At 45.2% G+C, this 22,541-nt stretch overlaps 1 protein-coding gene across 3 annotated transcripts in view; it reads left to right on the top strand.

Moving 5' to 3' along the window:
• OFD1 (OFD1 centriole and centriolar satellite protein) overlaps window positions 1-22,541 on the top strand; it is a 41,080-nt gene that overhangs the window by 15,591 nt on the left and 2,948 nt on the right. For all 3 annotated transcript variants that reach the window (XM_037512694.2, XM_037512695.2, XM_037512693.2), the window contains exons 4-19: window positions 796-864; window positions 952-982; window positions 2,416-2,520; window positions 3,985-4,121; window positions 4,422-4,595; window positions 6,497-6,603; window positions 8,111-8,230; window positions 9,785-9,858; window positions 10,998-11,089; window positions 12,040-12,229; window positions 13,369-13,499; window positions 13,936-14,047; window positions 15,860-16,474; window positions 16,929-17,055; window positions 18,234-18,334; window positions 19,311-19,439. In XM_037512694.2, the coding sequence (XP_037368591.1) occupies window positions 796-864; window positions 952-982; window positions 2,416-2,520; window positions 3,985-4,121; window positions 4,422-4,595; window positions 6,497-6,603; window positions 8,111-8,230; window positions 9,785-9,858; window positions 10,998-11,089; window positions 12,040-12,229; window positions 13,369-13,499; window positions 13,936-14,047; window positions 15,860-16,474; window positions 16,929-17,055; window positions 18,234-18,334; window positions 19,311-19,439 (2,314 nt within the window). The remainder of the gene's footprint in view (window positions 1-795; window positions 865-951; window positions 983-2,415; window positions 2,521-3,984; window positions 4,122-4,421; window positions 4,596-6,496; window positions 6,604-8,110; window positions 8,231-9,784; window positions 9,859-10,997; window positions 11,090-12,039; window positions 12,230-13,368; window positions 13,500-13,935; window positions 14,048-15,859; window positions 16,475-16,928; window positions 17,056-18,233; window positions 18,335-19,310; window positions 19,440-22,541) is intronic.

Here is a 22,541-nt window from a genome sequence, read left to right as displayed (position 1 = left end):
TCTTGTCTCTTGCACAGAGGCTGAGATGAGATTCAAGCAAACGTTTTTGAATTTCAAAAGGCAGGCCACCTTGGCCTGCATGGGAGATTTTGTGTATATATGTATTCATTTACTCCCTCTAGCCACCTTGGGAGATGAGAAATGAGCGTTACTCCGTCTTTACAGATGAGAATGAGGCTCGGAGAGGGTGTCACCTGCTCAGTGTCACAGAGTGGTGGAGCTGAGTTTCCAACCCGGGGCTCTGGCTTTAAAGCCACGGTCTTCCCTCCACAGTGACACACCATCTCCCACACCTTTGGCCGCCTATTGTATGTGATTGATCTGGGCAGGCCTCAAGGGGAGAGGTTGAGAAAAATAGTTTAGGTACGTTTTAGTCATTCATAGTTACAAAGTCAGTAAACATTTATCTTACGTACATTTTGAAGCCATGATACTTTAAAAAATGCATTGTAATTGACAACCCTGGAATTTACTGGTGTATTCATTGGTTTATCAGATACTTAATTGTTTGTCATCTGTAAGACATTGTTAAGCACTTGTAATTTCTGTTTGCCATACCACCTTTGATGTGAAGTACATGGAGATTGATTGCTTGATCAAGAAATATATCTTACTCATTTGAGCTCAGTGTTGTAATAAACAGTGTAAGGAAAAGCTCAAATTTTGCATTATTAGCAGTTATAACCTTATTTAATCTGAAGCATGAACCTTAATCTCATATTCAGAAACATCCTCATTTATCATGAAACATTGATAGAAAAATGTCTACTTAATTAATCCTTTTATTTTCTTAAGGTACTTACTATGCAGGATCTGTTACAACTCATTAAAATCAACCCCGCATCCAGTCTCTACAAATCACTGGTAGGATTGTTTACTTTTCATAGCCTGCTTTTTTTTGTTAATTATAACTGACTAGTTGAATAAAGGTAAAATACTTTCTTTTAACAGATTTCAAGATTTGATCAAGAAAACCAAAAAGGTAGGAGCTTTCATTTTTGTAGAGAATAGCAACATTTTTGTCACGTACTTTTTTCTATAAAAGTATGAAACTAATTATTTTTAGAAAGAGTAGGGAATTTAATAAATTAAATCATTTCATTTTCCTTGCTGACAGTACTTTACCTTTTAAATAAACAAAACAGTAAATAGAACAATTCATCCATTTTAACAAATGTAGTTTGTTTATTGTTAATACAAATCTTCTGTCAGATGTGTCCTTTGCAAATACTTTCTCCAATTCTGTAACTTGTTTTTTCATTCTCTCAACAGTCTCTTTCACAGAGTAGTAGAATGTTTAATCTTAAAGTGTAGGCAGTTTATTTTTTCTCTTGTGTATTGAGGGGTGTGTATGTGTGCATGCGTGCACGCGCGTGTGCACCGGGAGATGCTCCAGGAAGTGGAAAAGTTAAGGACCTGTGGAAAGTGCTGTGGAACAGAAGGGGCAAGAGCAGAGAAATACTTAGATGGAGGCCACATCTTTCAAGGTGATCTACTGCAGGATCACGAACATAATTCTGCAAAATGTTTACCTTTTCCACGGAGGGAGACAGGACGTGCCTTGGCATGAGCAGTAGCAGGAAGGTGTGAAGAGAGAGCAGCCTGGCTGGAAAGGGTCAAGGAGAGAGGTAGAGAAGACAAATGCAAGAAGATAAATATGAAAGAATTTATAGCTACACTAGGAAATCAAATCAGCTTTTTAAAAAGTTAAAAATCTTCAGAAGAGTCCCTTCCTTGGCTGATGCAGAAGCATCAGGGTCCTTTCAACTCTGTATTAAGAAACAACAAACTTCTAATAAAATTGATATGGTTAAAAGGATATTCCAAACATTGAGAAGGGTATAAAGTAAAAGAAAAGTAGAAATGCCTGCCCATAGTCTCTCAGCTCACGTGATGCTGATAGTGAGCATTAGTGGCGGCTTGTTCATCCCACGAGGACGAAGTTGATGAGCGTGAAAGTCTGGATCTAAGTAAGACACACACAGAAGAGGGGTCGTGCTGCCCTGTTTTGCACTGTGCTTTCTTGTCTCTCTGTAGTATTTGCATTTTATGATTTTGTTCATGTTTATTTGATAAGTAAACATTGTTTCCTGTAAACTCTTCATGCCTTGCCCCATTTTCCTGTTTTCTTACTGATTGGTAAGAATTCTTTGATCCTTCATCTCCATGTTGTTGCAAATGTTTTTTTCCAGTGTAGCATTTATCTCATTTTATTTCATGCCATATTTTTAAAGTTTTTATATTGTGGATTGATAGATACTTCTTCTTATGCTTCTACGTTTTGTATCATACCTTAAATCTTAAAAGATCTATAATGTAAAAAAAAAGGATACTGTTATAGATTGCATAAACAGTGATTGAGCAGTGGTTGAATGAAAGAAAATTGGAAACCTAAAAACACATTGTGTTTTTCAGGTTTCCTCATGCACTTTTTAAAAGAATTGGCAGAATATCACCAGACTAAAGCAAGCTGTGATGTGGAAACTCAGACAGCGCCATTTGCCGGCAAAGACACTCTTGGTAATGCTGGCCTTCTTCCATAATCTCCGCTCCCGTTTTCTTTTTGAGTGAAGGAAATGACTTGATGCGTCGTATTCTTTATTACATGTTCTTGATAGGAAGGGATGTGGCCTGCAGGTGGCAGAGGCGCTCCGTTCTTCTGGCATCTTTGCTAGAAGAGATGGGGCTGGTGCTGCTCCCTCCCCCTCAGAAGCCCCAGGGCCACACTTTCCAAATCACTTGGGGATCCCACAGCTCCCCATTCTTCCTTGGGTGTTGGACAGAACCTCTCAGTGGCTCTTTGGGGCTAGAATGTATTGGGTAGTACAGTTGCAGAGTAATTACTTTTATTTTTGTATGGTCGCATAAAGTACCTCTTTCACTACATACACAAAAAGTTTGGTTCTTTTTTCTTCTTTTTTTAGTGTGTCTACTTGAAAATATGTCAGCTTCATTGGACTTTCAATGGAACACATTTAACTGAGTTATTTTATGTATTGTATCTCTTTTCTCTATTTCATTCATTTCCGACTTATTTAGTTTTCCTTGCTTTGCTTGTTTTGGATTTAGCTTTGCTCCTCTTTTTCCTTTGATTTAAAGAGGACCTTTTGGTAATTGTGTATAGAATTTTCTTTATTAAGTTAGTCATTTACATCTATAAACTTCCCTCTACAGGCTTTAATACATCCAATAAATTTTGATATGCTGTTTTATCATTATCATTATTCTGAAAAAAAAAAAAAAAAAAGTAGATGGAAAAACATGTCTGAACTTCAATCTGCCAAAGACAAGCTACTGCTAAGATTTTACCTACTTCTGCCAGCCGCCTTCTCTGCTTACTCTTTGGGGGGTTTCAGTGCTTGCCCTGGTGGAGCTGGTGCTCCAGGCGTGTGCTCTGTGGCATGGTAGCTTCCTGTCCACAACTGGTTTGAGAGCTTTGGGTCCTCTGGAGTGAGAGCCCATCAGTAGACCTGGCTTTTGTCCCAGTTATGTCCTTAGGTAGTTCCTCAGCGCCCTGTAAGTCACGTCAACCCTGTAGGCATCTGTGCCTTTTCTGTTAAGTGGAGGAGTTGGAGCATGTGCTCTCTGACCCATTTGAAGGTCAGTGTTTGGAGTGTGTCAGTCATCTTTAACCCACAGTCTCCACCTTGGCACCTGCAGTCTGGGAAGAGATGCCAGCATTTTCTGACGTAAACTAAACTCTTGCTTCCTTTCCCCCACATTTTATGATGGACATCTAAACACACGAAAACCCCGGGACTGTTTACAGTGAGCACTGCAGGTTCCCGCAGTGACTCGCATTCTCCTTGCTCGACCGCTTAACTGTCCACCCACGAGTCTCTCAGGTTTTGCTGTTTCGAAGTAAATGGCATGCACCCCTCCCTTCCCTCCCCACGAGTGTACTCTCTGCTCTTGGACAGAGCTCTGGCCTTGTTCATCTGAGCACATTTCTCTACCCTTCTTCCCTGTGCTGTCTTTTACCAGCCGAGAAGTTTCAGCGTATTGATGATCACTTTGCAGATAGTTACCCGCAACATCAAAAGTTAGAATCTTTGGAGATGAAGCTAAATGAGTATAAAAAAGAAATAGAAAAGCAACTTCGGGCAGAAATGGTTCATAAGGTAAGCTTTGCCTCGTTGCTGTTATTAAGTGTGATATCTTTGCTTACAATCTCTTTATCTTAAGCATATGGGAAAATATCTAGAATCTTCCTTGGTGAATGTGATACTACATTGTTGTTCATATTTTCTTCTCAGTTAATGTCATTTATGCCTCCTGGTACAGTGAATGAAGTGAAGCTAAAGATGAATTAAAGTAAATATATTTAGTCAGCATTAATATTAAACCTAACCGTGGAGAGAGTGTTACTGTTTCTTTGAGATAGTTATTGGTATTTACGATTATTTGTGATCAATCGACAGTTGGCGTATTTTAAAGAAACCGAACTAGGAAAAGTTAAAATGGAAGAGAAAAGAAAATGTGAGAAGGAATTAGCTGAGTTGCGGAATGAATTTGAAAGAGCTTGTCAAGCAAAATCCGAAGCCATCATTTCTCGGGAAAAGATGTCCCTTGAGAGAATTCAAAAGCACCAGGAGGTAATATTTTAAAATCATTTAATGGAAGGATTTTTCCTGTCACTGCTCGCAGACTGGCTCAGGGTCCAGGAGCGAGAGGATCCAGGGAACCAGCCTAGGGAAGGGGCAGGGACTGGCTGGGGTCAGGAGCATAAGCGAGGGTCGGCTTTGACAAGGACACATGGCTTCCTTCCAAGACTGCTGGAAGGAGAGGACCACAGATGTGAGCGTGCATGCTGGGCTCTGAGACGCTGTCACGACCGAGCTCGCTCTGGAGCAGGTGTGAGGGCCAGGTGGCAGCTGGAGGAGAGGCTTGGAGGTGTGGCTAGTGCTTGGGGGTAAAAGAAGGGCAGCAGGCAGGACTGATAGAGCTGAGAGGGGCAGCCTGGAGTCGCTGTGGAACCCCACCGAGCGCTTATAGGTGGTCGGTCATTCTCTTCTAGCTCTTGGGAGGACTTGTAAGGTCGACCAGGGCAGAAAGGTGCTGGGAAGTAGGGCTTTATAGAGCTGAATTTGCTTAATTGGAGAAAAGCTGCCCATTTAATTAGACACGGTTGGGGCCCCGTGGTGAAGGGAACCCCAAGGGAGGGTGGGTGGCTGTCAACCTAGAGGAGCTGGGAGGCAGTAGCCGTCTCAAAGACATCACAGGCCAGGCGTGGAAGCACCGTCAGGTGGAAGAATAAGGATGGACCCACGAGGACAGATTTGCAGATGGAGGGTTCAGGTGCGGGGTGCTGCCTTGGAGGGAGTGCTGGGCCAGAGCAGCGCAGTAGGTGGCTCGGTGCCTGGAGGCGGTGGGAGGTGGGTGGGCAGGGAGTGCGCGTCCGCAGGGGCAGAGCACATGCAGCTCCTCTAGGAAAAGCGGGTTCCTTTCTCAAGGGTGAGTCTTAGACCAGACTTGGTTTGGGGCAGTTTCCAAAGCCTACCCACATGGCAGGAGGTGGTGAAAGTAGGGCCTCCTGCCAGCGACCACCCTCACGGGGACTTCTTAGTAAGGTCTGGTTACTTACACCTGGCACCCCGCTACACTTTGGGATAGCGTTTCTGGGACTTGGCCCTGTTTTAGCTATAAGAACAAATGTGGGCAGCACAGGCCTTTGAGATGAATAGATGATGTTTAGACTAGCACTTCATCTTCAGGTCAATGAGTTAGCAGACCCAAACCCCCATTGTTAACTGATATTCTCTGACAGCTGGGGAGAAGAGGGCCACCCTCCTGAGAAGCCCTGTGCCTTCATACCTGGACGCCCTCCCCTCTTCCCTGTCCTGCCGAGTCCGCTTGAGTGCCGACCCTGGGGAATCCTTCCCTGGCGCCCATGACCGGCTCATCCAGGCGCCTTCCTGCCATGAAGTCTATGTATTTTGGTTATGAAATCTTGAGTTTGTAGTGTGATTGTTTCTGTCTGACTGAATTGTGAGATTTAGTCTCTTTGTATGTCCCGCTCCTGGTGTGCAGTTTGGCACCTGACAGGTTTTCGGTAAATCTCGGGTGGAAGCGTGGCCCGTCTGCTCACTTGCTACCACTGAGTCAGAATGACCTGTGAACTGAAACTTTCAGACAACAACAAAACCGTGGGAATTCTGCTCTTTTGAAGTTGTACTGCTGAAAGCGCAGGGTTTTTGTCCCCTTGGCTGAAGAATTTACCAAATTTTTAAGTATCTGAGCGATGTTAGTTAAGTGGAATAATTAGACAGGGGATGTTAAGAGTATAGGGTAATGTGGTTTCACACACATTGGGGGAGAGTAAATTTTTGTGTAACTGAAATAGGCAAACATACTGCAAACCGGAGCCTCTTGAATGTAAAATTATTAGTCTAAATGTCTGTACTTTGTTTTCTGGAATTGAGCAAGCAGTGTATGAATTCAAATCTGCTTGATTTTCTTTAGCTTACTTGTTAAAAGTTGATGTTTTCCTCCACAGACTGAAACAAAAGAAATTTATGCTCAAAGGCAGCTTCTACTAAAAGATATAGACGTGCTAAGAGGCAGAGAAGCAGACCTGAAGCAAAGAATTGATGCTTTTGAATTGTAAGTAACGCATGTGAGTTTTGGATTTTCAGAGTGGCTGAAATTCCAAAGATACCAAATGTGTCTTTATATTTTCATGTTAGTGGCCATGTTGAGTTCTTGCTTGTCAAGGTGATAACCACCTAGCTTTAAAAGGCACAGGGCAAGAGAAACAATATTTAATTTTGAACTACTAGACATGAGGATGAAAAGCCAAATACCATCATCAGGCTACAGTAAGAGCAGGCAACTCAATGTGAGGGGTCCACAGTGGTCTGGGAAGTCCTGTGCTTGGTGTTGCTGTTCACCGACAGCTTCGCATGCAACAGTGGCTGCACCTCAAGTAGCCGGGCGCCACATCGCCCAGCTCGCCGTCAGTAAGGGCATAAGTGCCGCCACTTTGGTTGTACTGGGTGAAGTTATTTCTCGTGGTATGTGTGAGATTTACTTTTTCTTGAAGACTTATAAATGTTCTCTCCTTCACATCTTATCTGGGTTTAATTGTGAGCTCACCAGCCTGTTTGTGAACTAAGTCTTTGCCATTTGGGCTCTGTTGTGTATTGATACTTCCAGATACTTTAAGAATCTTACTTCATTAAAAAATGTGTGTCCCTCTTCATTAATGTTGTTTTCCCATTTATATGGACTCAATACATCCGATTTCTGTCTACGTTACTTTCTGGGCAATACTGGAAAAGTAGATTGACTGTGAGAGAGAAAAGAAAAAACCAGATTTGGGCGGAGGTAATTCACTCCTTTCCGCTTTTCCTATTCACTTCCCTTCTGGGCACACGCGCCAACTAGATGCTCCTTTTCTTCACTGATTAGCCAGCAGAGGGCGCTGACACATCGGGCCTTTATCCTTCGCTGGGATATTGGTCGCCAGCCCTTCTCATGGTCACCTGACCAATTACCTGTGCACCCACTTCCCTGGCTCTGGGTCGAGTTTTGTGATTGATGTGAGACCTCCTTATGAAGGTCATTCCATTCTTTGGTATTTGGAAGTTCTGTGTTTTTTCCCCTATCTTTTGCTCTATCTCTCAACGCTCACTTCAATATTCAGTGGAATATTTTACTCTATGGGCTAATCATTTTCATCCCACAGGTACAAACAGTATTCTAGAAGTAGCAAGCACTTAACTTCACCAACTTAAATTTGGTTTGTAGCTTTGTAACTAATACATTATTCTTTCTCCCCTGAATGATTATGACCATTTGTCAGCTGTAACACTTTTACACGGGCAACTTTTGTGAGAGCTCACTTTGGCCTTGACACTTTCACATTTCCCCCAGCCAGGTACCGCTATAGCTCCATCTGCTCACTCAGATTCAGCATAACTAGTTCACTGCGTAAAATAGGTGGCGGACTGCTGGCTCTTCAAGGCTCTTTCTATCACTTTCTAGTAAGGACACTCACATAAGTGTTTCAGTCTGTGGAGCTAAGAAACATGTCATTTTTCCCCCCTAAATTCATGACTTCAGATGTTGTAGTTTTCTTCTTCGCTGTATATATATTTGCTAATTGCAGGGCCCAGAGAATGCAGGAAGAAAAAAACAAGAGCGTGAATGATGCACTCAAGAGACGGGAGCTGAATATCAAGAGCCTTGAGGAGACCTATGACCAAAAGCTCAAAAATGAACTTCTAAGGTAATTGTTTGAATTTTGAAAGCAATGATGTGGTTGAATTAAGTGGATGGAATTGTGGTGACACTGATGAAGACTAACACTTTATGGCAAAACTTAGTGTTAAAAAAACACATGTTTTCATCGACACCCTGGCCTTTTCCATGAGTATTTGAATTAAGATCGTTTTAAAAGATACACAATAAAGAATAGCACCCTCTGTTTGTTCTTACTAAAACCTTCTCTAATCTTGTTGACAGCCTGTGATCTGCTTTAGTTTTTAGGGCATCTGTGACTCGCGCAGCTTGCATAGCTGATCACCTATCAGGTCTGAATTATCACTTTAAGTTATCCTTTCCTCTGGCCCACTCAGATGCTGCTAAGATGAGGATAGCTAGCGATTTATAAATTATACTGCTGAGTGCATAGTGAAGACATGATTCATTGGCTTCTCTTTATTGCCTTGCTCATAATTTATCACTGATACTCCATTACATGGTAGCTGCGAAGATTTCTTGAGGTTCTTTAAAAGAATTTTATTGAAAAAGAAGCCTTTCCCCTTTTCCATGTATCATTTCTGAAATGATGGATTTTTATCTACTGATTGCATGTCAGCTCCTCTAAGATAATAGCAAACATTAAAGTAGCCATTAAACTTGAGGGATAAGTGAGTAAGAGTGGGTGTTAATGTTACAAACCATGGGGAACATGAGCTGATTGGGGTCAGTTGCCCGGCTTTGGGTGTATGACTTTGCAGCTTTTGGAGTTTGGAGGATACTCACCCCAGGAATGCTGCTCTTTCCTTTCTCCCACCTCTGAGCCAGAAAGCCAGTTAGTAACAGCTGGTGCAGAGAAGTAAATCCCATGAAAATGTGCCTTTTGGTATCTAATCCTTATGTAATGCAGCTGGTATTGGCCCTCACTACAGTGCTCAGCCCCCGAGGGCAGAAGTTCTTTTATATTTGTTTTAATTTTATTTTTGCGTAGAAGAGCTGGGGTGTAGGCCAAAGGTGGGGAGGGAAGGTAAGAGGATTCACCAGAAACAGTGGGGAGCAGAACAGGCGGATCTACTGAAATACACTGCTGAGGGGAGCAACAGGCGAGACAGGAGAGGTCTGCTGTGCCATGTGGGTCAGCTCCCTGGCCAGGATTGAACTCAGGCCATAGTGGTGATAGCCCTGAGACTCAACCTCTAGGTCACCCAGGGAGGCTCCAGAAGTTCTTATCCTGGTTGGAGGTGGGGAGTCTTGACTGGTGGATCGGAAGTGACCAGCTGTTATTTGGAACTTTGTTGTGTTCAGTGTAAATGTAACTCAGTGGTCTCTGCTAACACGGAGAGGAACCACTGAGAAATTCTGTTGGCAGCTTCACGAAAAGGTGCTTCATTTTCTCTGATTGAGATTTGGGACCCAGCTGTTAGGATTGCAACAGGGTTTCATCAGACCTCTCACATTCAGAAGTCGGGCCTCTGGCCCTCCTGCTCAGCCAGTCTGAATTTGAGGCATTGTCATGTGCCCCTTGGTGCCCCAGTGTGTGGACAGTGACAAGGAACTCATTTTCAGTCATTCTGATTCTCAGGTATCAGCTGGAACTGAAGGAGGACTACATCAGCAGAACTAACAGTCTGATTGAGAATGAAAGGAAGAGTAAAGGTGATTCTTGGTTGGGGGTGGGGGTGTCTGTACCTTTCAGTTCTGACACAGGCTATTAACTTGCTGAGTGGGGGCTGTTCTGTGTTCTAAAAAATGTATAACTTACACCTCATTGTTCATACAAAATTACTGGTTTTGGCCTTCCTAATTTTACAAGTCTTTCACCACGTTTTTGCAAACCTGCATGTTTAACCTTTTGTATATTCACAAAGATCAGTGATTTTTATCAGCAGGATTTTATCCAAATTTATTTCAGTATACTTTGATAAATCAACCTGTGACTGTCAGGAAGGCAGCAGCAACTTAGCTGTCATCAGTACAATTACTCTTAACCGTGAGAGACTTCATTCTTGACTTTTGTGAAGTTTTATTTTAACTTCTCTGTGACCTGGTTTCTTCTCTTCTAATATAGTTTTGTTTCTGGATATCTTCACTTGACCTGTAACCTCCTAAGCTTTCATATGCATTAACTCGAGATTAGGAAAGTGGGAGAATTTTCTAGTCTTTCAGGTGTTTCACATTTCAGTATGTTCTAGGACCTTCACCTGTGTCAAGAAGTTTAACTTCCAGTGGAAATTTCAGGTGGATCCCTGCGAATAAGCCGGGGCTGGCTTCTTGATATTGACCAGCCAGGTTACCCAGCATATTGATCTTCCTTTTGTGACTGTCTTGCAGAGGCTAATATTTGTTAGGAAATAGTGCCTTTGTATCTTCAGCAAATTATTTTTTGATATATCTACGTAGACATGGTAGGTGACATGGAAGTGACAAAAGAGTTACTACAAAATCCTAAGAGGCCAAGTCTCTGTCCTTAAGGAAATTCAGATCTGTCTGCATGAGGGCCTTTTTCTCTGAGCAGATGTGGGAAGCTGGTCAGAGTATAGCAGGAAGAGGCTTACACTGAAGTAGCAGTTACAACGAACTTGTCACCACCTGTTGGGTAACAGGGCTTATTTCTTACTTGCTCACCGATGTTCTGACCCCAGCATCTGCTCTTTTAGATAATGAAATAATGGTCATTAGGTCTGGTGTACTGGCCATTGTTTTGCGTGTGTGTGTTTTTTTTTTTGTTTGGCCATAAATGATTGAATGACTTTGTATTCATTAGAAAAATGTGATTAATTGGTTGATTCTTTTAGAAAAAGCTACATATTTGCAAGAGGAGTTCGCTGCTGTTAATTCAAAAAAGGAGGAATTCAATTTATCTGTAAATCGTGTGAAGGAACTTGAGGTAATTGTTAAGCCTGGTTTTTTGAAGAAAATGTAAAACAATATATGAAATTTTAGTTTGAGCTATATATACACATCTGAAATCATCCTCTTGATATGTTTGGGCTGTTTATTATGTGACTAAGAAGGTAATTGTTGGATTTAAGTTAGTAGTTCATTTCATCTGAGTAGTTCATTTCATCTGGGTAGCACAGAAAGAGCATGTCTTCGGGGGGGAGCCTAGAGTCCTGCTTGAATCCTGCCTCCTGCCTTTACTACTTGCATGTCTTTGGCCAAGTTCTGTGACCCTCAGATTCCTTTACCATAAACTTTGAGGTATTGCGCACATCCTGTGGTGGCTGAGGGAATTGAATGAGTGAGCTGACTGATGTCAGTTTGTAGCTCAGCCCCTTCTCCCTTCCCGTCAACAGCAGGTAAAAATTCCTGTCTTACGTTACATTGGGATCTTTTGATGAAAACAAAAAGCTGTTTTTCACAGGCCACCATTACGTTCTTTCATTGGTGTGCTTGCTCTTAAAAGGACAGACGTGGAACTTTAGATACTCAAAATATAGTCTGCACATGAAATGTATTTTTGCAACTCTGTGACTGATTTGACAACTTTGTAGATTTCTGTACCCAAACATGAGCTACACTAAGAAGAGGTAAGCACCCCACAGATACCTTAGCTTTTCATATTTAAAAGAAATACTACTATAATCTGGAAAATGGGGTGATAATCTGAACCAGATAATCTGAACCAGAAGCACTTGCAGGAATCTGCTGCCCCTGCCCTGACACTAGGGCGAGAGGGGGCCTGCACTGTCGGGGTCAGCATCTCCCAGCACGGCCCAGACCTCTGTCAGGTGACCGTAAGTGAATTGTGACGCTGGGCTGCCAGCAGCCTGCCAGCTTTTACTTAAGCAGCGCCCTGAAGTCATTCAAATGCAAGTTTTCCTCTTTTACTTCCAGCTTGAGTTAGAATCTGTCAAAGACAAGTTCATGGCTCTAACAAAGCAAAACCACCTGCTGAATGAAAAGCTTGAAGAGATGAGTGACTATTCATCACTGAAGGAAGGGAAACTGGAGCTTCAGGCACAAAATAAATTACTGAAGCAACAACTGGAAGAAAGTAGAAATGAAAACGTGCACCTCCTAAACCGTTAAGTCTTTCCCCCCCCCCAATTTGCATGTTTTTATAATGTGTATTAGGTTTGCAGATGTATTTGTAACTGTGAGGAGAGCTTCAGTTGAGAAGATTTTCTAGCATTAAGATTCTCAGCATCTCATTGCATAAAAAGTACAGATCTGCCTGTTGGATGCCAGAGTCCCCTCACCCTCTGACTGCTGATGAGGTTTGGCCACTGGGGGCCCCCACAAGCAAATGGAGAGATTGAGGTTGAGGTGGTTGTTACCCTTCACTGTGGACTGGGCCGGCCCCACCCCTCTCACTGGAGCTCTGCCTCCTCCAGCTCGCTTTCCCTTTCTGGGACTCGCTCCCTCCCTGGCCTTCTTGGCCCAAGGAGTGACACAGCGGGGTCCTGACACCAGTCTGTGGAGTCACAGCCAACTGCAGCTACCCTGTGTCACTTGCCTATTATTAAAGGATCCTCCAGTGACCCAACTTGGGGACACCCTCCACTTCCTGCCTGGACCCCAGGGCACTGCTGACGCATGTGCAGGTCTTACTGACCCTTGGGGCTGTCTCCACAGGTTTTTTTTTTAAGATTGATTTATTTATGCATATAAGAACTGGGGTACAGGCCAGAGATATGGGGTGGTGGTGAGAGGATTCACCAGAGGCAGAGTGGGGAGCAGAACAGGTGGACTGAAATACACTGCTGAGGGGAGCAGCGGATGAATCAGGAGAGGTCTGCTGTGCCATCTGGGTAGCTCCCTGGCTGGAGATCGAACTCGTGAAGCATAGCTTCATAGGTTGCATCTTAACCCCTTGTGACACCAGGAAGGCCCATGTCTCCACAGGTTTTGATGGGGAGAGCTCCTTCTGTGCCTTCCCTGCATGCTTGGGGTGGACGTTCAGGTTGATGTGAGCATCTGAAAGAATGCTTTCATGCAGAATAGGGCTCTGAAGAGTAGCGAAGTTTTCCTTTAGTGCAGTCAGTTTTTTTGTTCAGGAATTTGTGAGTCAGGATTGCTGTTAGTCCATTTAATAAATAATTGTGTGCCTATAAAGAAAAGAAAGAATAGTAGAAAACCTCTTCATATGCCTTTGTTAAATGAAATGAGAGAACTTCTGTTTGGTATTGAGCAAGCTTTTTCTTTTTCTTTTAATCTTCTTAGGCCTAGCTAAGCCATCTCCTGAACTGGTAGTTTTTCAGAAAGAACTAAGGAAAGCAGAGAATGCTATAGCATATGAGCATAAGGAGTTTGAAACCCACAAACAAGCTCTGCAAAAACAGCTGCAAAGTGAAGTGAGTATGGCCAGGTGTGAGGTGCTCCCCTGGGTGTGAGGCAGTTCATGTTGTAGATGTATGGACCTGGTAGACGGCACACCAGTTTTATCCTGACGTCAGCTACATGAGGCATATCCTTTTTCATCTGAATAGTAAGAGCCAAGGGAAAGCAAAAGCACAAGGACACAAGATTTTCAAGGGCTGGTAGTGGCGACCGTGAGGGGTGTCTCTGGAGCCTCCCCTGCCGCATGCCCTGGACAAGCTCTTCTTGGAGATGAATGACAAAGAAGGTGGAAACTGTGTGTGTCATGTCTGTTATTTTATAGACACTGGGCGATAGGTGTAAAGCATCTCAGATTAGCAAAACAAGAATAAACCCGTGAAAGAACCGTTCCTTTTTTATGAAGTGAGCTGTGGTTGGTTTTATATTGATTTCTTTCTCTAACCTCTTCAGATTGAGCATTCTGTACAGCTGAAGGCCCAAATGCTAGAATACGATGCTTCTGTAAAGAGGTTGACTATGCAGGTGGCTGATTTAAAATTGCAACTGAGAGAAGCTCAGACAGGTGAGTGACATTTTTTAATATATAATGTGTGAAGCTTCTCAGGTTTGTGGAAATTAATGTTCCTTATTCACTGACTGTTTAGTAATTCTCATTTAGGGGGGAAAGCCATAGGAATATGTGTCATCTTAGAAGCAGAACTCCATGTCCATGTCAGTAACACCAACTAGGCCATCAGCTAATGTGACTTGCTTTCACAGATACGCCATATCTTGGGTGAGCCTCAAACTTCAGATAAAGGTGTGGTGGTGACACAGAAGTCCCCCAGTTCATCCTGGGCCGAGACTTTAGTATGTTACCTTGATAGTAAGACCAGGGGATTATTCAGTGGTTCTGTGTCTTCCTAGACAGATGTCCAGATCTGTGGGTGAAGCGGGGGTGGCCTTAGCAAGAAGAGTCTTGCTGCTAGAATCAGAAACTGCATTTGCATTTGGACCCAATTTTGGAAATAAGCCGTTTAGCCTGCGCTCGTTCCTTTCATGTGCTGGGGCCTCAATTTCCTCATTTGTAGTGGGGATAATAACACCTACCGTGCCGTGGTGAGCGGCCTGGGACACACAAACACCTGGGGAATGGTCACTGCTGTGGCTCTACTGCACGTCTTCACTGCAGATGCGTGTGGCCACCCTCTCCTCCTCTGGGAGAGCGTTCTGTGGCCCTGGTGCCGCCCACTGTGCCTCAGAGGCCACTTCTATGCATCACCCCTCCTCCTCCATCTCTTGTTCCCTTCCCCCCTGTGGTAGTTTCATGTTGCTCTTATTTCTGCTCTCCTGATCTTCGTTTTCACTCAACAATTCTGTTTGTCAAACTCCCATGACTGAAATCATAGTTATCTCTTGTAATGAAAACCAGTTCAAGGATGGAACCTTTTGAGCGCATGCATTGCCTGTCGCGAACCTCTCTTGAAACATCGTGGTGGAGGCATGGCAGGAGAGCAGCTGGTGTGTGGACTGACTTTGCTTTAGGAAACCGCAGCCGCTCTACACCTTGCATCCTGTTTGACCAGGCCTCAGTTGGCCTCAGTCTCCCTCTGTGAAAGGGGCAGTGAGTTCTGAGCCACAGCGTTGTTGTGACCACACCTTCTCATCCCCTTGTGGAAACGTGTGTGAGCGCTGTGGGCTTGGAGGACGGGGCACCATCTGTCGGGAGCGTGGTCGTTACTTTGCAGCCAGTTGTCTGACTTTCCATGCTGGGTGGAGCAATTGAAGATTATAATGGGTTTGTATCAGTTCAGGTCAAATTTTTAACCAGATGAGTTCAGGTCTGGTTAGGTTTTGCTACGAAATAAATTATGAATGCACTTTCAGTCCTCAGAGCTTTTTGCTCAAGGGGGCCTCCCTGGTGGCGCAAGGGGTTAAGCACCGCAGTGTGAAGCAATCCGCAGCCTCTGCAGCACGAGTTCAATCCCTGGCCAGCCAGAGAGAAACCCACACGGCACAGCAGACCTCTCCTGCCTCGCCCGCTGCTCCCTTCAGCAGTGTATTTCAGTCAGTCTGCCTGTTCTGTTCCCCGCTCTGTCCCTGGTGAATCCTCTCACCACCCCTCCAGTCTCTGGCCTGTACCCCAGCTCTTGTGTGCATAAATAAATAAATGTTGAAAAGAAAGTACATAACAGATGAAAGTGAAGAATAACCTGCGTTAGGAAGGCAGGCTGTGGAGCCACAGCTGATACAGAGAAGCTCTTGATAATGTTAATTACTGTCATTACTGCCACATCAGAAACTGCTTAATGTGCAAGTTTACTATTTCATGTAAGAAGTATTGAGTGCATCTCGGCCTCCCCTCACCCTGACACTCTCCCTTGATAACCCCCAGCCCTCGAGAATGAAGTCTACCGCAACTCCAAGCCGCCCCTCCTAGATGGCTCCGTCAGTGCATTCATGAGTAGCAAGGTGGTGCCTCATGGACATGATATAACTAGAGACTTCTTGAAAAGTTCTCTGGAACAGGAAAAGCTGATGGTGAATGCAGTCTCGTCAAAGAGTACAAGTTACCCCAATGCCAGCACAGAGGGCTCTTCCCCTGCTTCGGACCTGGAGTTCGTCGTCAACACCAAGGCTAAGGTGAAAGCACTCGACCAGGAGGCTGAGCGGTTAGGGAAGGCTTTCCAAAATTACCGTCAGAGAATCAGTCAACAACCCACCAGTAGCCCAGCAGCAGCCAAAAGCCCGTCACCCCTGCAGTTGCTGAGAACTCTCAAGAACATGGCTTCAAGTTCTCCCGAAAGATGTATTTTTGCAGAGGGCAGGGTGGTCTGTGAGCTGCCTCCAGAGGGCACGGAGGGCGTGCTTGGAGGGGACAAGAGCATGGCATCTGAAGCGCTGATGGGAAGCACGGCCTCACCACCCAGAAGTGCCTCCTCCAGACGCCTCTCCTCCACTCCCCTCCCAAAGGCCAAGAGGAGCCTTGATGGCGACATGTATCCAGAAGGTGAGCCGCTGCAGAAAGGGTGGTGGGGTGCCCGGGCCAAGGGTGGATCTGGTCCTCTGGCCTGAGTCCGTGCTACCCCTGGACAACAGGAAGTGGTGGGCCAGGCCTGGGAAGGCCTAGCCCCTGCATAGTCTCTCAGGGTAGGCATAGCGGAGGGGAGGAGGGAAGCATGGGGTGGTGTCAAGTTCCAGCATTTGGCAGGGCACTCAGAGGCGTGTTCAGAGAGCAACGTGGATTTCTTTACTGCTGAACAGTTTTCTGTATTTTGGTGCTGTCACAGCAGTTTCACTAGGTGCTCGGACTATTCATTTTGTGGCTCTTTTATCCATCCTACTCCGCTATTTGTAAGGATAATAGAATTTATCTTCAAAGTAATAGACCCCTTTAGAAACCATGTTGCTGTCCTCTGCATGTCATTGCTAATGTTCTTGCCCTGGTTCCTTGTTCCCTTTAGTTCTGGTCCAATCCCATGTTGCTTCCCCTACTCCTGGTCCCGACAGGACGTCCCCGCCATCACCAGCTGACTCCAGGCACAGCCCCTCCATCCACCTGCTGTCTAGTGCTCTGGAGCTGAAGGCCAGGTAAACACAGTGCAGCACAGCCTGTGCTGAGTCTTGTTCGCTATGTGGGCAATACCTGTTGGGTAGTCTCAGGGGACATTAAAAACCATGTGGCAGTAAAGAATTTGCAGTCAGATTGGAGGATTGCATGGGAATTTTGAGAATCATCTGAATTATCTGGGGAAAAAGATTCTTTTTAGCAAATAAGTAATTCCTATGTTTGCTGAAGTGGACATACAGAAATATGCACTATGGAATTAATGGGCATCTTTATAGTTCATGAGGAGGCTTGGTTTATAAAAAGAAAACACCCAACTTGTAAAGTCTATGAAAGCACGTTTTTGTAAAAGCATGTAAATTTCAGTTTAAACCTGAAATAGTTTCATGTTGGTAAAAAGTCAATTGAAGACATTTTGGTACTTAAATACAATAAATAAGGCTCCAATCTATATGTCACAGAAATGAATTTTGAAGGGGTGGGAGGATTTCGAGTGTGATTGCTGAAGCAGGGTGGATGGATGTGTGTAGACGCTCGACTCTGGGTCTCCCGGGCCGGGATTCCAGTCACGCATGAAAGTCGGCCTGGGCCTGGTCCCCGTGGTGGAAGATTCTGACTCCTCACTTCCTGGGCTAGAGCCTGGATTGGAGCAAGGTGCTTCTGGTCTGCTGTACAGAGGCGAGAACTGCCGCCTGTGCCCCTCATGCTGTGAGAGGGAGACGTGCTGTGTTTGGATCGCCCTTCCTTGTGGCGGAGCACAAGGAAAGCAGGTGTGCAGTGCCGAGTTCGGGCACTGTAACACCAGGGCCGGCGCTGCTGCCGGGGTGCAGCACTGGTTTTGTTCAGAGATGTTTCTGGGTCTTAAAAATCAGCTCCCAGCACTAGCTTTGAGAGTACAACGTTACTCTTTGTTGACTAAGGAGGGGAGGGCCTGCTTAGCACCGTGTGGTTAGGGGGAGCAGTGGCTGGGGCAAGTGCTCCCCTCACCCATATCCATAGCTGGGGCGGTGAGTGCCTCTGGCATGACAGGGCTCTTTTTCTCTGAGCCAAAGGAAAATTAATTTTCTGAAGCATTTTTTCAAATCATTACCCTATGCTCTTGGGTTTTACTTTTTTTTTTTTTTGAGGTACCATTGGCTTACATTACTGAGAGTTTAACTTTATTACCTTCACATTCGTGAATTTTATTCTTCCATTCCAGTCTTTACCAAAGACAAACTGAACTTCAAGACAAAAGTGAAATTTCAAATCCAGACAAGTCGACTTTTAAGGACAATGAGGAATTTGAATTGTCTTTTGACTGTAAGTTCAAATATAAGTACTGATTTTTATAGTTGCTAATGTAGAAAGCTTAGTTTTCATGAAACAGCCATTATAAAAACCAAAGCATTATAAATTGGGACATTTGTATTTCGCTATAAAACCACAGACACACAAGTTGCCTTATTTTTATATCAAATATTTTCAGAGTTGTGTCTGAATTTTTGTTTAAAAATTTTCGAGATAAGTGATCATTTGAAAGTCGCAGCTAAGTTAAGCACATAGTGATTCCTTAACTTCATTTACCAAGTTTGGAATTGCCTCACATTTAAAGTGATGTTTTTCTTTTTTTTTTTTTCCCTCTTTGTGGGATATGAAGATGGTGAGCTTTTTGTTCTTTAAGTTACACCGGTTCTATTGGCTGTCTCAGGTGTAGAAAGCCCACTCTTCCTGGAAGAGTGGCAGTGACTCAACATCAGCTGAGTCTAGAGGCTGATCCCCGGGCTATGGACCCTTCTCGGAGTGGTCACCTTGGAGCCACTTCCATGTACAATCGAGGTGGAAAGTCCATCTGAGGTTCTTCCAGCTTGAGAAGTCCTTTTATTTGTATTCAACCGGCCGTTTAGCCTGGTGATCTTCATCACCAAGTCCAAAAGTACAACCTTTTGAACAGTTAAATGAGAGACTTTATAAATTCTTAGTAACTAACTTAAACTATTGATATTTAAATAGAAATCAAATGATTATCACCGGCCAGGTGAATTCTTCTGTCACTGAATTTTTCCTATTGGGTAGCAAATCTAATTTTGAAAACCTAATTCTTTGAAGTGTAAGAACATTCTATCAAGTACAAGCACATATCGGCGAGCAGCTGCATTGTTTGCTATAGGGAAGGACTGGCCTAGTTGCTTTGGCTGAAACTGAAGTGTCCCGCGATAAGTCACGCCCACAGGGGAGCACACTTCTGTCTGGCTGCTAGGGTTGGGGACTCACGGGCCACTGCTTGTTCCTTGTGCAGATGCAGGGAGCGTGCCAAGGCAGTTTGAGGTGGATAGGCTCCACCCTGCTGGGGACATGCCTCACATGGATGCTGCCCCTGTCGCTGCCGCCGCCGCCACCGCCATGCCTACCTCCTGTCACTATGCAAGTAAGTTTGTCTTTAATAAATAGCATGGCCACCTGCTGAACGCCAGTTTGTGTGTGTGCTCTGTCAATCATTTCATGTGTCATTGATGGACTTACTGTAAGTGTAGATTATTCGAAGGCTTGGTTGGGGTGTTGTCATCCTTAGAGACACTTCCTGAAGTAACTCTCAATTTGAACATGTAAAGACAGTGCTGAGGTAAAAACTCTGTGAAAGAAAGGTTTGTCATTTCATTTTTCTGTACCATTTGCTTTAAAAGGTGTTTCTTTAGTTGCCTAGAGTCTGACAGAACAGTGACCTTTTGCTCAAGATACTTCTGTAAAAGTCACTCCAGAGAACCTTAGCATCTTGAGAGGTCATGGTGGAAAATGGAAATTATAGCTGATACCCACTGTACAACTTTAACATGTTGTGACAGTGTACACTTGTTTTTTTTTCTGTCTCTTTGCTTCCTTTGGATCAAAACATTAGCACAGGAAAACCTTTATATTTCAGTTTGTTTTTTTTTTAAAGATTTATTTATTTATACAAGCACTGGGTACAGTCAGAAGTGCGGGAGGGTGAGAGAATTCACCAGAGTCAGAGCAGAGAGCAGAGCAGGCAGACTGATGAAGTACACTGCTGAGAGGAGCAGCGGGCGGCAGGAGAGGTCTGCGCGCCATGTGGGACCCTCACCGGCGGCTGGGGATCGAACCGGTGCTGCAGAGGCTGCGGGCAGCTTCGCAACCCAGCGCTCAACCGCTGCGCCACCGGGGAAGCCGTTCAGTTTTTTTGCTTTAAAGATTTATTTATGGGGCCTCCCTGGTGGCGCAGCGGTTGAGCGCTGGGTTGTGAAACTGCCTGCAGCCTCTGCAGCGCTGGTTCGCTCCCCAGCTGCTCCCTGGCCACTGGAGGAGGGTCCCAGATGGCGCGCAGACCTCTCCTGCCGCCCGCTGCTCCCCTCAGCAGTGTACCTCGGTCCTTCTGCCTGCTCTGCTCCCCACTCTGGCTCTGGTGAATTCTCTCACCCTCCTGCGCTTCTGACTGTACCCAGTGCTTGTATAAATAAATAAATAAAAATAAATCTTAAAAAAAAAAAGATTGACTTATTTATGCATACAAGAACCGGTGTAGGCCAGAGGTGTTGGGGGGTGACAAGATTCACCAGAGACAGAGCAGGGAACAGAACAGGCAGACCGACTGAGATACACTGCTGAGGGAAGCAGCGGGCGAGGCAGGAGAGGTCTGCTACGCCATGTGCGTTGCTCCCTGGCTGGCTGGGGATGGAATTCATGCTGCAGAGGCTGCAGATAGCTTCACAGTGCTGTGCTTAGCAACTTGTGCCACCAGGGAAGCCCTATATTTCAGGTTTGTTTGTTTTTTAAGACACTGGAGGAAACTGATCTTCAGACTTCTCTTCACTGGCCTGCTTTCTCTTTCCTCTTACCTTCTTCAGATAACCCACTTCCAATGTGGAGGAAGGGAGGGGAGCTGTAGGGGGATTTGAGCCTCATTCCAGGGCTCTGCCAACAGCCAGGTCCTTTTCTGCTTGGGCCATAGTGTTTATTCCTCCAAGTTGGAAGGAAATTCCTCAAGTAAAAGTGCCGCTAGTCCCTCCTAGACATCAGGAAAACGTTCTCTGCAAAGCCTCTTGTGGGCAGTTTCTTGGTTTAAGTCATAGGACCCAAGAATATGAAGAATTGCTAAAAGAAACTAGAGGTTTTGCTGATTCCAGAGTAAATCTGCTTTGAAAAGCAGTAAGACTTGGCCAAGAGGCTTTTCTGTGCTTGTTGGCACTTTCCTGAGCTGGGCTTACCTCATTGAGCCAACCTGATCCCCAGTGGGGACAGGGATTGGCCGGGGAGGGGGTGGGGTGCACAGTGGCTGCCTGCATCTGGTAGCAGTCATTTGGCAGAGACCGAGTAAGTAGGGGGTAAAGATACATCATCGAATAAGGAAAGCCAGTGGAGCAGATAGTAGATTGTAATAATGGCTTTCAAAATAATTCCTAAATAGTATTTCATGTTTTGACCATAGAGAAATTCTCTTATAGTCATCTTTTGACTTCATCATCTGGGTACAAAGGGAAATAAGAGGCCAAAACTGGCTCTGTTTGAGGTACCCAGTGGAAATGCTGCTTTCGTTTTTGCTCTGACATACAAAGAGGTTTCTGCCTGCTGTTCTGCAGCTACAGTAGAGCCCACAGCGAGGAAGCAGCCCTTTCTCCTTGATTTTCCAGAATTGGGCTCTGTTTGAGAGTGCGGCCATGCACGGCAGCGACGGCATTCAGGAGGAAACCTTCCCCACAGCAGCGAAGGGGTTGCGTTTCTGCCTGTGGTAATGAGCAGCTGCCTCTGCTTGGTATTTGAATTTCGTGACCAGGATCAGGAGCCACAGAGAATAAAGGGAACTGTGTGGCCTGTTAGGGAAATGAACTTGGTGCCTGCTAGTGACTTAGACCAGGGCACAGCAGAAAATCCCCTGGTGAACCTGTGGGTTTACCTCCAGCATTGCTCAAGGGGAGAAAGACGAGGTTCTGGGCCACAGCTGGAAGAGAAGGGTCAGCAAGCACACTTGTGGGAGTGAGGTTAGTCCAGCCTGTGGGAACCACTTGTGCCCAGGGCTGTGGGGACTAGAGAGAAACTCACCGTGTGGGCCTTTCCCGGGACCCACTGCAGTAGGAAGAAGCCAAAGGCGCTTTGGCGCGGCAGACACACAATGCCGTGCAGTCCAGTGCTGGGGAGGGCCCCGCCATGTTAGGAGTGAGGAGGACCACAGAGCAGTGGCATTTACGTTTAGTCAGTTGGGTTGGAGGGGGGACAGGCATGCATGGCTTCTGGAGACAGTGAAAGCAAGGCCCAGAGTAAGGAAACCCAGCCGTGTTCAGGTACTCGCCAGTGTGTCGGGATGGACGCTCGTGACGCAGAGGTGAGGGTGATGTCAGGAGTCAGCCTGAGGAGAAGGCTGCTGGCCGGAGCCTGGGCTGCATGGGTCTGCTCCCTCCCAGGGCAGAGCCAGCGCTCAACAAGACCAGGTCTTCTCTGAGCCAACAAGTGGTGCTGAGGCAGGCAGGTGAGGGAGGCGGGTTGCTTGAAGGCAGAGACTGACATGGGGTGGGGCCTGGGA

Source organism: Talpa occidentalis, unplaced genomic scaffold (genome assembly GCF_014898055.3).
Source record: "Talpa occidentalis isolate TD23 unplaced genomic scaffold, MPIMG_talOcc4v2.1 talOcc4.15, whole genome shotgun sequence".
Classification (NCBI taxonomy): domain Eukaryota; kingdom Metazoa; phylum Chordata; class Mammalia; order Eulipotyphla; family Talpidae; genus Talpa; species Talpa occidentalis.
Note: the sequence above shows the minus strand (reverse complement) of the source record. Positions and strands in the feature narration are given on the sequence as shown.